Source organism: Salvelinus fontinalis, chromosome 37 (assembly GCF_029448725.1).
Source record: "Salvelinus fontinalis isolate EN_2023a chromosome 37, ASM2944872v1, whole genome shotgun sequence".
Classification (NCBI taxonomy): Eukaryota; Metazoa; Chordata; class Actinopteri; order Salmoniformes; family Salmonidae; genus Salvelinus; species Salvelinus fontinalis.
The window spans coordinates 30,958,082-30,971,260 of record NC_074701.1 but is presented as its reverse complement, the minus strand read 5'-3'; the positions used below and the strand labels follow the sequence as shown (position 1 = coordinate 30,971,260).

The 13,179-nt window shown below is 41.1% G+C and overlaps 1 protein-coding gene across 7 annotated transcripts in view; it reads left to right on the top strand.

Annotated features, from left to right (window-relative positions):
• The window catches only part of LOC129836504 (potassium voltage-gated channel subfamily H member 1-like), a 97,094-nt gene that overhangs the window by 41,406 nt on the left and 42,509 nt on the right, over nucleotides 1-13,179 (top strand). For 4 of the 7 annotated variants that reach the window (XM_055902787.1, XM_055902786.1, XM_055902784.1 and 1 more), the window contains 2 exons: nucleotides 8,100-8,311; nucleotides 9,949-10,201. In XM_055902787.1, the coding sequence (XP_055758762.1) occupies nucleotides 8,100-8,311; nucleotides 9,949-10,201 (465 nt within the window). The remainder of the gene's footprint in view (nucleotides 1-8,099; nucleotides 8,312-9,948; nucleotides 10,202-13,179) is intronic. The other 3 variants (XM_055902788.1, XM_055902785.1, XM_055902783.1) reach the window with 1 other exon arrangement.

Here is a 13,179-nt window from a genome sequence, read left to right as displayed (position 1 = left end):
TATACATCAGTGTTTAGATACACTCCAGTCTACTGTGTTTCTGTCAGGAGATAAGTTATGTCTGCTGTCATAGATCATAGTGACAACACTTTATCACTACGCCCTGTAATGAAACTGATGCTTTTGCACACATTCACAAATACACACACTTGGCAGATAGGTAAAATCAATACAAACCAGTGTAGCTGCACTCTAAAGTGGGGAGAGAAATTTAATTTAAACTGTGTTAACTGCTATCTCCTGCTACAATGATGGGAAACTCAATTTCAACATGGTACCCATTTCAGGCGATAGTTTTGTTGTGGTCCCTCTGGCCCCAAATAGATTACTTTGTCAAATACTGTTGGCATTGCAGAATGTTATAGGTGGTGTTTGGTTTGGAAAATAGGAGCATCAATGTCTCAAAGCGATCATCTTCCAGAAAATTGCCACTGCTATAATAAGCTGTTAAATCAGCTCAATTTTTCATTGTGCAATCATTACATTCATTTACATGGTGTAAAAAAACAGTTTCTGCAGCTCTTCTTATGACAGCCTTATTACCCAATGAGACACCCTTCACACTTTACTGTGAAGAAACAGGGTTTGGATTCCTATTTCTTTCGAAAGGAATAAGCATGAAATTCAAACAGATTTTTACACAGAAACTGACCAAACCCTCCATTTGCCCTTGTAGTAGAACCAATGAGTAAGGCATACGAGTATTGTTATTTTGCAGAAAGCAGAGATTGGATCTAAAGCATAGAAAGTTTGTACGTGTGTAAGAGAGAGAGAGCTGACCTTTTTCAATCAGATGCAGTTCTATCAACCTAAGCAGTCTTGTTAAACCTTGTTAGTTCGCCATAGTCTTTCTGACAGCCCACAGAAAGGCTTCTCTGCTAAAGCTGCACAATAGCCTGTCGAAAAAGTAAACTCTTTGTATTATGAATCTGTAGAGCTAGAGTGGGGTCCCAAATTATTGTCACACTTGATGATGATAAGCAAAAATTACTGTATTAAATAAATCATTAAAATAATAATAATAGGTCAGAAATAGATTTTGTTTAACAAGTGATTTTATTTTCTAATGATGGAGTCAAATTATTGACACCCCTTACGAAGATAATGGCACTGAGCCTTTTTCTAAAATGTTTTATGAGTTGGGAGATATCTTAGACCAATTCTCCATACAGAATCCTTCCAGATCCTCCTTCTGCGCTTATGGACTGCCCTCTTAAATTTAAACCTCAGGTCTTCAATGGGTTTCAAGTCCGGAGACTGATGTAAATTATTATGGCCAATTAACCAATTATTTCTGGATTTTGATGTGTGCTTGGGGTTATTGTCTTGCTGGAAGATCCACTTGCAGCTAAGTTTCAGCTTCCTGGCAGAGGTAACCAGGTTTTTGGCAAAAATGTCCTGGTACTGGGTAAAGTTCATGATTCCGTTGAAGTCAACACCGGCCCCAGGACCAGTGCAAGTAAAAATAGCCCCATAACATCAAAGATCCACGAACATATTTTACAGTAGTTATGGGGTTATATTCTGCTCATGCGTTCTCATTTCGACACCAAACCCACCACTGGTGTGCGTGGCCAAAGAGCTCTATTTTCACGTCATCTAACAAATGTTAACACCTGTAGTTTACTGAGCGGCATTGGCACTTGGATTGGAACTGGTGCTTTGGTCAGATGACATGAAAATAGAGCTCTGGACTGTCAGATCAGAGTAAATAGGCATTTTAACATCATAGATTTAGCCGGTGGTAACTTGTGGAATGGACACCGGCTGGAAGGTGGTTTTAACCAATCAGCATTAAGGATTTGACCCCCCTGTTGTATAATGCTTAATAAATAAACACAGATGTTGTCACGCCCTGACCGTAGAGATCCTTTTTATGTCTCTATTTTGGTTGGTCAGGGCGTGAGTTTGGGTGGGCATTCTATGTCTGGTGTTCTATGTTGTCCTTGTTTTGTATTTCTGTGTGTTTGGCCTGGTATGGTTCTCAATCAGAGGCAGCTTATCGTTGTCTCTGATTGAGAATCATACTTAGGTAGCCTGTTCCCACCTGTGTTTGTGGGTGGTTGTTTTCTGTTTAGTGTATGTCACCTTGCAGAACTGTTCGTTTATCGTTTTTGTTGTTTTGTTCTAGTATTCGTATTCATTAAAAGGAATTATGAATACTTACCACACTGCACCTTGGTCTTCTCCTTCTTCTCTATACGACGATCATTACAGATGTCATGAGTATCTGTGCATTTTTCAGCAATTAAAGTGTAACTATGCAGATTCAAATAATATTTAATTTGTTGAAATCCTGCAGAATAACGTTACTGCATTCTTAAATGTTGATACATTAAATATTCTAGTGGTGATCTATAAGCTAAAAGGGGAATGATCGGTTATTGTAAAAATTCCAAATGCTGGAACATGCTTATGACATTCACAGGTTAATTTATAAAGGCTGAAACATAAGGTGTTGTAATTGCGCAATATCCCCCCCTTGTAACGCTTGTTCTCCTCCTCTTCGTCCGAAGAGGAGGAGTAGGGATCAGACCAACATGCAGCGGGTTTAGAAAACATAATGAATTTATTAAACGACGAAGACGAACACGAAACAACACTTGGAATAATTACAAAATAACAAAACGAACGAAGACAGACCTGAACTAGAGAACTTACAAATAACACGAAGAACGCACGAACAGGTATAGACTACAAACAAAAACGCTACAGTCCCGTGTGGTACGAACATACATACAGACACGGAAGACAACCACCCACAAACAAACAGTGTGAACACCCTACCTTTATATGGTTCCCAATCAGAGGAAACGTCAAACACCTGTCTCTGATTGAGAACCATATAAGGCTAATTACCAATGACCTAAACATAGAAACACAAAACATAGAATGCCCACCCCAACTCACGCCCTGACCAACTAAACACATACAAAAATAACAGACAACAGGTCAGGAACGTGCACCCCTCCAAAATAAAAACCTGGAGACATGTATTCATGTAGAATCCCTGATTCCAGTTATTGAAGACATCCACAGTGATTGGAGACCTTTTAGTTCAATGTTTTTCAACCTCCGGTCCATAGACTGGCGCCAATCCCTCATAGTTAGCTAACACTGATTGAATTTAAAAGTAAGCACTCAAAGAAGGAAGTACTACATCTTGCCTGTCCCTGGTACAGCCGCTTTAGACTGTGCAGGAAAAGGTTGAACTACCAAAGGTTGTAAAACTGAGTCGTTTGATATCCATGTAGTGACCTAAAGGCTTGTCATGCAACATAGACCATGATACTGATAGACAGGCACGGTCAGAAGAGCTCTGCGTCTCTGTCACTACCTCTAAAGCTCTGTTTCCTGTTTCCTCTACGCACACATGCACACACGCAAGCAAAACTGCCACCCTGTCACCAAAGCCGCATAAACACTTCCTCACAAACTGCATGTTTGTCACTTTGGTTCTTGACTCTTCTTTTCTATGTTTGACCTCAAAGATGCAGGATACCTCTGTCTGAACCTTCAGTGGATCTTTTGATACATTTACAGATCAACAAGCTTTGATAACTTGACTTAAAGTATGTATTTCAGCTACTTACAATGACGTAGCGTGACACATTTTAACACGTTGCTGTTGTAATACTGGATCAATTCCTGAAGTCTGCCATCTGTTGACTTTAAGCCTTTCTCCTGAAATGTGTAATATTCTTCTCTGTGAAGCTAACTTTCCTGGACTCTTCCCAACAAACCGTGAACATTAGCTAAAATCCCATTTAAGTTATAGTTAGATCCTAACGTTAGATAAAATACTAACATTAGCATGGTAACATTTGATTTAGATTTTTTTTGTCTTCAATTAAATATCCTTGGAATATTCACTAAAATGTTAGGCACAACATCTACAACCACCACCACCACAGAACATTCCCCAAAAGTTCTTATTAGGTTTCCAGGTAATATAATCAAATCAAAGTTTATTTGTCACGTGCGCCGAATACAACAGGTGTCGACCTTACAGTGAAACGCTATAAAAATGCACAAAAAAAAGGTATTAGGTGAACAATAGGTAAGTAAAGAAATAAAAACAGTAAAAAGACAGTGAAAAATAACAGTAGCGAGGCTATATACTGTCACGCGCTGACCATAGAGAGCCTTTTTATTCGCTATTTTGGTTAGGTCAGGGTGTGACTAGGGTGGGTGATCTAGTGCATTTATTTCTATGTTGGTCTGGTATGGTTCCCAATCAGAGGCAGCTGTTTATCGTTGTCTCTGATTGGGGATCATATTTAGGCAGCCATTTCCTCATTGTGTTTTGTGGGATCTTGTTTCTGTGTAGTTGCCTGTGAGCACTGCTTGAGCTTCACGTTTCGTTTGCTGTTTATTGTTTTTGTGAGTTTCCTTTATTAAACATGTGAAACCAAAATCACTCTGCACGTTGGTCTGAGTATATTTCCAGTTCGTACGACGATCGCGACATATACAGGCACCGGTTAGTCGGGCTGATTGAGGTAGTATGTACATGTAGATATGATGGCAGGCAGCTTAGCCCCAGTGATGTACTAGGCCGTACGCACTACCCTCTGTAGTGCCTTGCGGTCGGAGGCCGAACAGTTGCCGTACCAGGCAATGATGTAACCAGTCAGGATGCTCTCGATGTTGCAGCTGTAGAACCCTTTGAGGATCTGAGGACCCATGCCAAATCTTTTTAGTTTCCCGAGGGGGAAAAGGCGTTGTCGTGACCTCGTCAAGACTGTCTTGGTGTGTTTGGACCATGATAGTATGTTGGTGATGTGGACACTAAGGAACTTGAAGTTCTCAACCCGCCGTACTACAGCCCTGTCGATGAGAATGGGGGCGTATTCGGCCCTCCTTTTCCTGTAGTCCACGATCATTTCCTTTGTCTTGCTCACCTTGAGGTAGAGATTGTTGTCTCTGACCTACTCCCTATAGGCTGTCCCATCGTTGTAGGTGATCATGCCTAACACTGTTGTGTCGTTGGCAAACTTAATGTTGGTGGAGTCGTCATTTATATGTTAAACCAAAAGGCACCTAAAGACTCTCAGACCATGATAAACCAAGATTCTCTGGTCTGATGAAATAAAGACTGGCCTGAATGCCAAGTGTCACGTCTGGAGTAAACCTGTCAGCGTCCATATGGTGAAGCATGGTGGTGGCAGCATCATACTGTGGGGATGTTTTTCAGAGGCAGGGACTGGGAGAGTAGTGAGGATCGAAGGAAAGATTAACTGTGCAAAGTACAGAGAGATCCTTGATGAAAACCTGCTCCAGAGTACTCTGGACCTCAGACTGGGGCGAAGGTTCTCCTTCCAACAGAACAACGACCCTAAGCACACAGCCAAGACAAAGCAGGAGAGGATTTGGGACAAGTCTCTGAATGTCCTTAAGTGGCTCAGCCAGAGCCCAGACTTGAACCTGATCGAACATCTCTGGAGAGACCTGAAAATAACTGTGCAGCGATGCTCCCCATCCAACCTGACAGAGCTTGAGAGGATCTGCAGAGAAGAATGGGAGAAACTCCTCAAATACAGGTGTGCCAACCTTGTAGCGTCCTACCCAAGAAGAGTTGAGGCTGTAATCTTTGCCTAAGGTGCTTCAACAAAGTACAGAGTAAAGGGTCTGAACACTTATGCAAACGTGATATTTCACGGGTTGCCTGGTGGCGATGAGGATAAAATACCTGGCTTGGGAACCAGACATTGCAGGTTCAAACCTGCAATTTGTGCACTTTGTCGACATATGAAGTATAAACAATATGGTTGTCAATATTTAAATGCTGCTCAAATGTCCTATTAATGAAATGAAAATGCCATGTGTCTCTATATTACCTTCAAATGTGAATTGCCATTAAAATCTGGAGATAGACACAATGGGGATGTATTCCAATCTGCTTTAAGGAGCTACAGCTGAGCATGTTGTGGTAATATTAGGTCATAAGTTCATGTTTTCGTCTCTGTGTTTAATTATTTTCGGAGAAAGCATCCATGTGAGTTAAACAGGGCCCCTCTGTATTTGTAGCCCATCTATCTGATTCTGTCTTGTCAAAAATAGTATGACATTGTTGTCGCCAGTAGCAAAGAAACATTGTAGAATCATCCACACAACTAGACAGTTTTTGTGTTTTGGGAACATATCTTTTGTGATGTCCCCACAATGTTGTCACCAGACTGTTCCCACAACCTAATGAAACATTCTGGGAACCATTAAATAACAGGCTAAATGTGTTGTAGGTAGGGCTGTGGCGGTCATGACATTTTGTCTGGTTATTGTTCTTTCAAAAGACTGGTATCATGGTTCAGGTAATTGACCGTTAATGAACATCAACACGTTTAGCATCTCCAGGCATACAAGCAGCTGATGTGCACCTTTTGGGACGTCTACAGTTTAATAAAAGTATAATAAATAAATGTAATATATACCATCACAATAAATCCATTATTAATTTTAGTCAGGTTTAAAGAAACATGATATGAAGAAAATGTATTTCAGAAGAACAGAATGAGTTGGCCTACTGTTAGTTATCTGGCTATGCTCCATACCATAGGCTGTAGGCTTGTTAATTTAGCTGACAATATATTATTAAGTCCCATGCAATTATTTTATATAACTTCATACTAATAAGAATATAATTGAACTGAGCTGAATAAAATGGAAAGGATATTTTTCCCATTCCGGAGCGTGATCATTTAAAACGGGTATATGCCAGATTTAGAGTTATTTGGCAACTTTAGTTGTGAATGATACAAACTTTAGAAGTCAAAACATATATAAGACATGCCAAGGGCTGCATGGTATAACTATAGGCTATTGATGATTTGAGAAAGTAGAAAAATAGCTTGCACTCTGTTCCTTACCCCAGGCTCCACAGCTGTTCTCTCATCAACTGATCATATTTTCACCCATCGGACTATTCTCAGTTAAATCTTGTCTTTCCATTTAGAATGGACCATTATCAAAATCGGCAGGAACAGGGACATACATATCATCTTTATGCAGTCGAATAGCGAATGGAGGCCACGTGAAATATGTTAGGGAACATCGATAGTAACAGGTTTTCGCAACGAAACATTTCACTAAAACTGTTGACAGCCCGTCTGCCCGCTCAAGAAAGGAATACAGGCCAGAGCGGAGGAGCTGGAAACACATGGTGGTGAGATATTCTGACTAGGTTAAGGTACAGTAATGTGTCACCCAATGAATTATGAAAATATACAAATGTTCCTATTACGAGGCTATTCAAAATCAAATGCACTAATTGTAGGATAACTGTAAGCCGCCATGCACAATCAATTAACCAAGAGCATCGCCTTGGGCTATACGTTGTCTCCCAGACCCATGGATTGACATTTTGGAGCGTAGCATAAGGTAACCAGTCCATCCAGTATGCATAATAATACAGTCCACTCAAAGGCTAGACCAATTATTTACCAAATACATCTTAAATCAGTTTAGTTTATGTTTTTCTGCAATGCGTAATATGCGGTAGGCTATGCACTGTATAACGGCACAATCGGGCTTGGGCTCATAAACCTATGCATAAACTATAATATGCATATGAGTGTTTTGAATGAATCATCACATTAGAAAGCACTGTCCTTTTTGTTGTGTTAGGCGTTGAAACATCCACAACAACCATGGTTTATACTGTTTCAACCTGCTGTTGAACTTCTTTCTTCAGATTGGTCACAGTGAGGTGAGTTTTAAAAGTAGGATAGGCCTACTGTTTGGATATGTGTTTGATGTGATTTTCAATGGCATTTTCTTTGATGTTAGAGTGGTTAGAGGGACAATAGAGCCATAAGTACCAGGCCATTATGACCTGATGGTTGTTATCAAATTGGGTACTACCAAAGCATGTCCAGCGTGCATAAAACGGGAATACCGTGACTCAACTGTCATGTGGAATTCTACTGTGGTCAGGTGAATGTTTTATACAAAATGGACAGTTTTTGTGTTATGAGAACATTTGCCGTGACCTAACGAATGTTCTGGGAACTCTCACACAACCTATTTTGGTTTGCTAGGTAATCTTCTCTAAATGTTCTCAATGTTTCTCCCTCCTCGTCTTTCTTTTTCTTTTTTCACAGCCCTTCTTTACGCCACCATCTTCGGTAACGTCACCACCATCTTCCAGCAGATGTACGCCAACACCAACCGTTACCACGAGATGCTGAACAGCGTCCGTGACTTCCTCAAGCTCTACCAGGTGCCCAAGGGGCTGAGCGAGAGGGTCATGGATTACATCGCCTCCACCTGGTCCATGTCCCGGGGCATAGATACTGAAAAGGTATCTCAAACTGTAAGCCTGACATTCATTACCTTGGCTTGCATGCTGTCCCCCCCACCCGCGTTGGTTGGTTGGTTCTCCTGCATGGTAGCTTCCGCAGCTAGCTGGCCCCGTTGTATTGTGGTGATTGTGCCTCTGTGTGTCTATGTGCTTGACCAGTCCACTTGGGGTGGGAGTGTGGGGGAGGGTGTTGAGTGTTGGTGTTGAGTTAATGGATAATGCTCTGTAACTGTCATATTAACTGATAATTAGTCATGACAGCTGGTGTTAGTTTATGACAAGTGACTTTGTGACCCTGTTATGGGCTGATTAGCAAACTGGTGGTATTTTGAACCAATGTGTAATTTGTTTCCAATTAATTAAATGCCTGAATGTGACATGGTTTTAAACCAATTATGAGCAGTTTACAGAAAAAACAGTGAGGAAATCAATGTAAGAAATGTGTCTAATAACTGAAACATTTGACCCAGCGTCATCCAGGTTTGGCCGGGGTAGGCCGTCATTGTAAATAAGAATTTGTTCTTAACTGACTTGCCTAGTTAAATAAAAATGTAAAATACAGTGTGTTGTCCTTTTGGGGCTGCCTGATAGCTGGGGTGAGCATGTGCAGTTCAGTACAGGTTTTAGGCACATTCCTATGCTGTATGCTTTGGGATTGCCTCAGTGACAGTAGAAAGCAACACTATGTAAGCTTCCAGGCACATTTCTCCCACAGCGTAGAGAGAATGGATGAGCGAAGGAGGGTAAAATCCTTTAAGGATTCTCTGCTATCACACATGGACTCACCTAAGCCTCCCAGGTGTTTAACTGTGGCTGTTGCTGTGACAACAACAGTATCCCAGCCAGGCCTGTAGAGAGGAGGCTGGTTTGAGTGGTAGTTCTGGGTGATTCTTAGTATGCTCTGTTCACATACTTAACTAACTGTAACCCATACCACTAAGCTTAACACATTGTTGGTGTTAGTCTATACACTTATACTTCCTCTTTTTTAAGACAGAAAAAGAAGATTAAAATAACAAGATTTTAACATTGATGTACTGTTGTATTTTCTGTGCCCCTCTAACTTGTACTTTTGCCCAATGTGCACCATTACTGTATGATGATGGTGGTTGTTGTTGATGCACTGCAAAAAATATAATCTTAGCTCGATTTTTAAAAATCTTGTATTGAGTTATAATGCTCTTAAAATTACTTTTTTCTTATCAACATAAATGATCTTACCGCATTGGCTTGATAGAAGTGGAGTACGATCATTTTAATAGTGTTTTATCTTATTCCACCTTGTATCAAGTCTTTTTTAGGTTAAAATAAGACAAGTGATCTGTCAATGTGGTAAAAATCATTTATCTTGGTAAGAATCTTTTTTACATTTGAAGTGCATTATCACTCAATACAAGATTAAAAGTCTAGCTAAGATTTCATATTGTTGCTATTATTAGAAGCATTAGCAATCTGTTTTTTGGTTGGTTGCCTTGTTGCGACACCCTTAGAATATTTCACAATAAAGATTTTAAAGTAATATATCTAAACGCTATCATGGCTGCCAGTCAGAAACTACTGGTTCACCAAAGACCATGAGTTTAGAAGGTGATACAATTAGACTATTTAACTCTTATCCCTCTCTCCCTCTCCTCTCCCCATCCCACCAGGTATTGCAGATATGTCCTAAGGACATGAGGGCAGATATCTGCGTCCACCTGAACAGGAAAGTCTTCAAAGAACACCCTGCGTTCAGGTTGGCCAGTGACGGGTGCCTGCGTGCCCTGGCCATGGAGTTCCAGACTATCCACTGTGCCCCTGGCGACCTCATCTACCATGCCGGGGAGAGCGTGGACAGCCTCTGTTTCGTGGTGTCAGGATCCCTGGAGGTCATCCAAGATGATGAGGTGGTGGCCATCTTGGGTGAGTAGTTGTCTATTATACAGTATGATGATGTAGGATTACATGGTGGCCATCTTGGGTGAGTAGTTGTCTATTATACAGTATGACGATGTAGGATTACATGGTGGCCATCTTGGGTGAGTGGTTGTGTATTATACAATATGACGATGTAGGATTACATGGTGGCCATCTGGGGTGAGTAGTTGTGTATTATACAGTATGACGATGTAGGTGGTGGCCATCTTGGGTGCTTTGTTGCTGTCTATTGTATAGGATGGTTTGCGGCTATTTTGAGTGAGCTGCTGTCCATGGACCAGTGCTTGAGTTGAGCCGGTGCACATCGGTACCGTGGTGTTCATCGGTACCGTGGTGTTCATCCGTACCGTGTGTGAAAGGAGCTGTAGTCGAATCCCAACGACAGTCCCTGTAGAGACATTTCCAGGGTGTTAATGTGGGAGTTGAGGGTGAAGGCTACACAGTTAAATGTTGAGTGGCTGTAAATCACACCTTGTTATTGATCTAAGTGATGGATTCTTTGTTATTTCTCGTATTATGTTTTGGTTGTTCTCCATGGTGTGTGTGTGTGTGTGTGTGTGTATGTGCCGGTGGATGTGTTTGAGTGCATATACAGACCGTTAGACTGTTGCTGGGCAAACAGCCAACATTGCCAGGCAAACATACACACCAACATAATAAAACATGGTAAACAGTAAAAATGCAACACCATCTCCCTGGGCCTACTAACAAACAGTAGCTGAGGTTATTTTCCATGGCGTTGCTGACCTGGTTAGTTCATGTTGATTGAACCCTGGGTGATGAATTAGCTACTGCTGTAAATCACAGTCTCATTAAACTAATGGCAGCTGCTATACAGAATCATTGCTGCAGCAGCTGCTGAATGTAGGCCTACGTAGCACCGTGATCATTCTATTAACTAATTAACTCTAGTTGGTCACCTCATTCTCTCTTGGTTCGTCAGAAGGGGGTAGATCAGCTTTAATGTTGCAGATAGATTGTAGCTTCCATCAATGTAATTGTTTGCATCAATTCCAATCCCCCATATATTTTTTTGCATATATATATATAACAACAACGCTTAGTCTTCTACTTCCAGCTTATACATACTATATACATTTTATGGACACAGTCTATTTTACAATAGTTATATTTTGTTTGTTTTAACTCCTGTCCTTCCTCTACCCTCAACCTCTTCCATCTATTTCTGATGTCATTCCGGTTTGATTTCTATTTGCAATATCTTTCAAACTTTGCTCTTTCACAAAAGTTCTGAACCTATATACATTTTACGGACACAGTATGTTTTACATGAGTTATCTTGTTACTAGTTGTTGTTAGTCCCAACCTTCAGCTCCATTCAACCCCTCCCATCTATTTCTTAAAACCATCCATATTGGATTTCTATTTTCCATATATTTTTCTACTTTGCTGTGATGTTTCACAAGATCTTTTTTGAATGACCATGCAGTTGATTCACATTTCCACAGCTGCGGAGAACAATGTTTTACTAGAATTGACTCTAGCTGTTTTGCGGTTCCATTTTTGCCTCTCTATCACTGCCTTGGTTTGATTTAGGCTGGAAGACATGAAAGCCTTGTTTTTTTATTCAATCCAATCTGATTATGCTGACAACAACATCAACTCCAAACCCATCACAAATGATATGTTAGATTTGTTAGTTCCAAAATTTGAGTGTGCATTTACATTGTTAGGACTGACTACCAGCAACGACAAACTATAAGTAAGTAATGAGCCTTGGCTGTGCGAGCCAGAACAACTCATAGGAGCAGGATCTCCTGTTTCTGTAGCATCCAGGACAGCTCATAGGAGCAGGATCTCCTGTTTCTGTAGCATCCAGAACAGCTCATAGGAGCAGGATCTCCTGTTTCTGTAGCATCCAGGACAGCTCATAGGAGCAGGATCTCCTGTTTCTGTAGCATCCAGAACAGCTCATAGGAGCAGGATCTCCTGTTTCTGTAGCATCCAGGACAGCTCATAGGAGCAGGATCTCCTGTTTCTGTAGCATCCAGGACAGCTCATAGGAGCAGGATCTCCTGTTTCTGTAGCATCCAGGACAGCTCATAGGAGCAGGATCTCCTGTTTCTGTAGCATCCAGGACAGCTCATAGGAACAGGATCTCCTGTTTCTGTAGCATCCGGGACAGCTCATAGGAGCAGGATCTCCTGTTTCTGTAGCATCCAGAACAGCTCATAGGAGCAGGATCTCCTGTTTCTGTAGCATCCAGGACAGCTCATAGGAGCAGGATCTCCTGTTTCTGTAGCGTGAGGCAGCTTGATGTACAAGTACACCCCCTGGACGCTAGTCTACCCCAATCTATCTCATTAATTCTGAGTGCCAAGCAGAGACGCATCAGGTCCCATTTTTACTGTCTTTAGTATAACTCGGCTGGGAATCGAGCTCCCAATCTTCCGATCTCAGGGTAGACACTCTAGACACAAGGCCACTGAGTTGGTTAAAACTACCATCATACTGTTTTGTATGGGGCCATACACACACCCAGGTACGCTCTGTAATTCAATGTTGGCCGTGTATTTGATGGATGTTGGCCATTGTTGGCCGTGTATTTGATGGATGTTGGCCGTGTATTTGATGGATGTTGCCAGCTTTTCAACAACGTACCGTAAAGCTGAGGCAGATGTCAACTTTAATTAGGATCAGACTGATATAAACAGCTGGCCATGTATTTGATGGAAGTTGGCCGTGTATTTGATGGATGTTGGCAGATTTTCAATAACTGTACCGTAAAAGCTGCTTTCTTGAGGAAACATTTACTTACTATGACAGTGATATGTGGTTGTCTCACCAAGCTATCCTATGATAAATGCACTAACTGTAAGTCGCTCTGGATAAGAGTATCTGATAAATGACAAATGTAAATGTCAGCTTTAATTACAAAGAGACTGATATAAACAGCTCTCATTTCTGGATGCATACACTGTGTGTGTGTGTGTGTGTGTGTG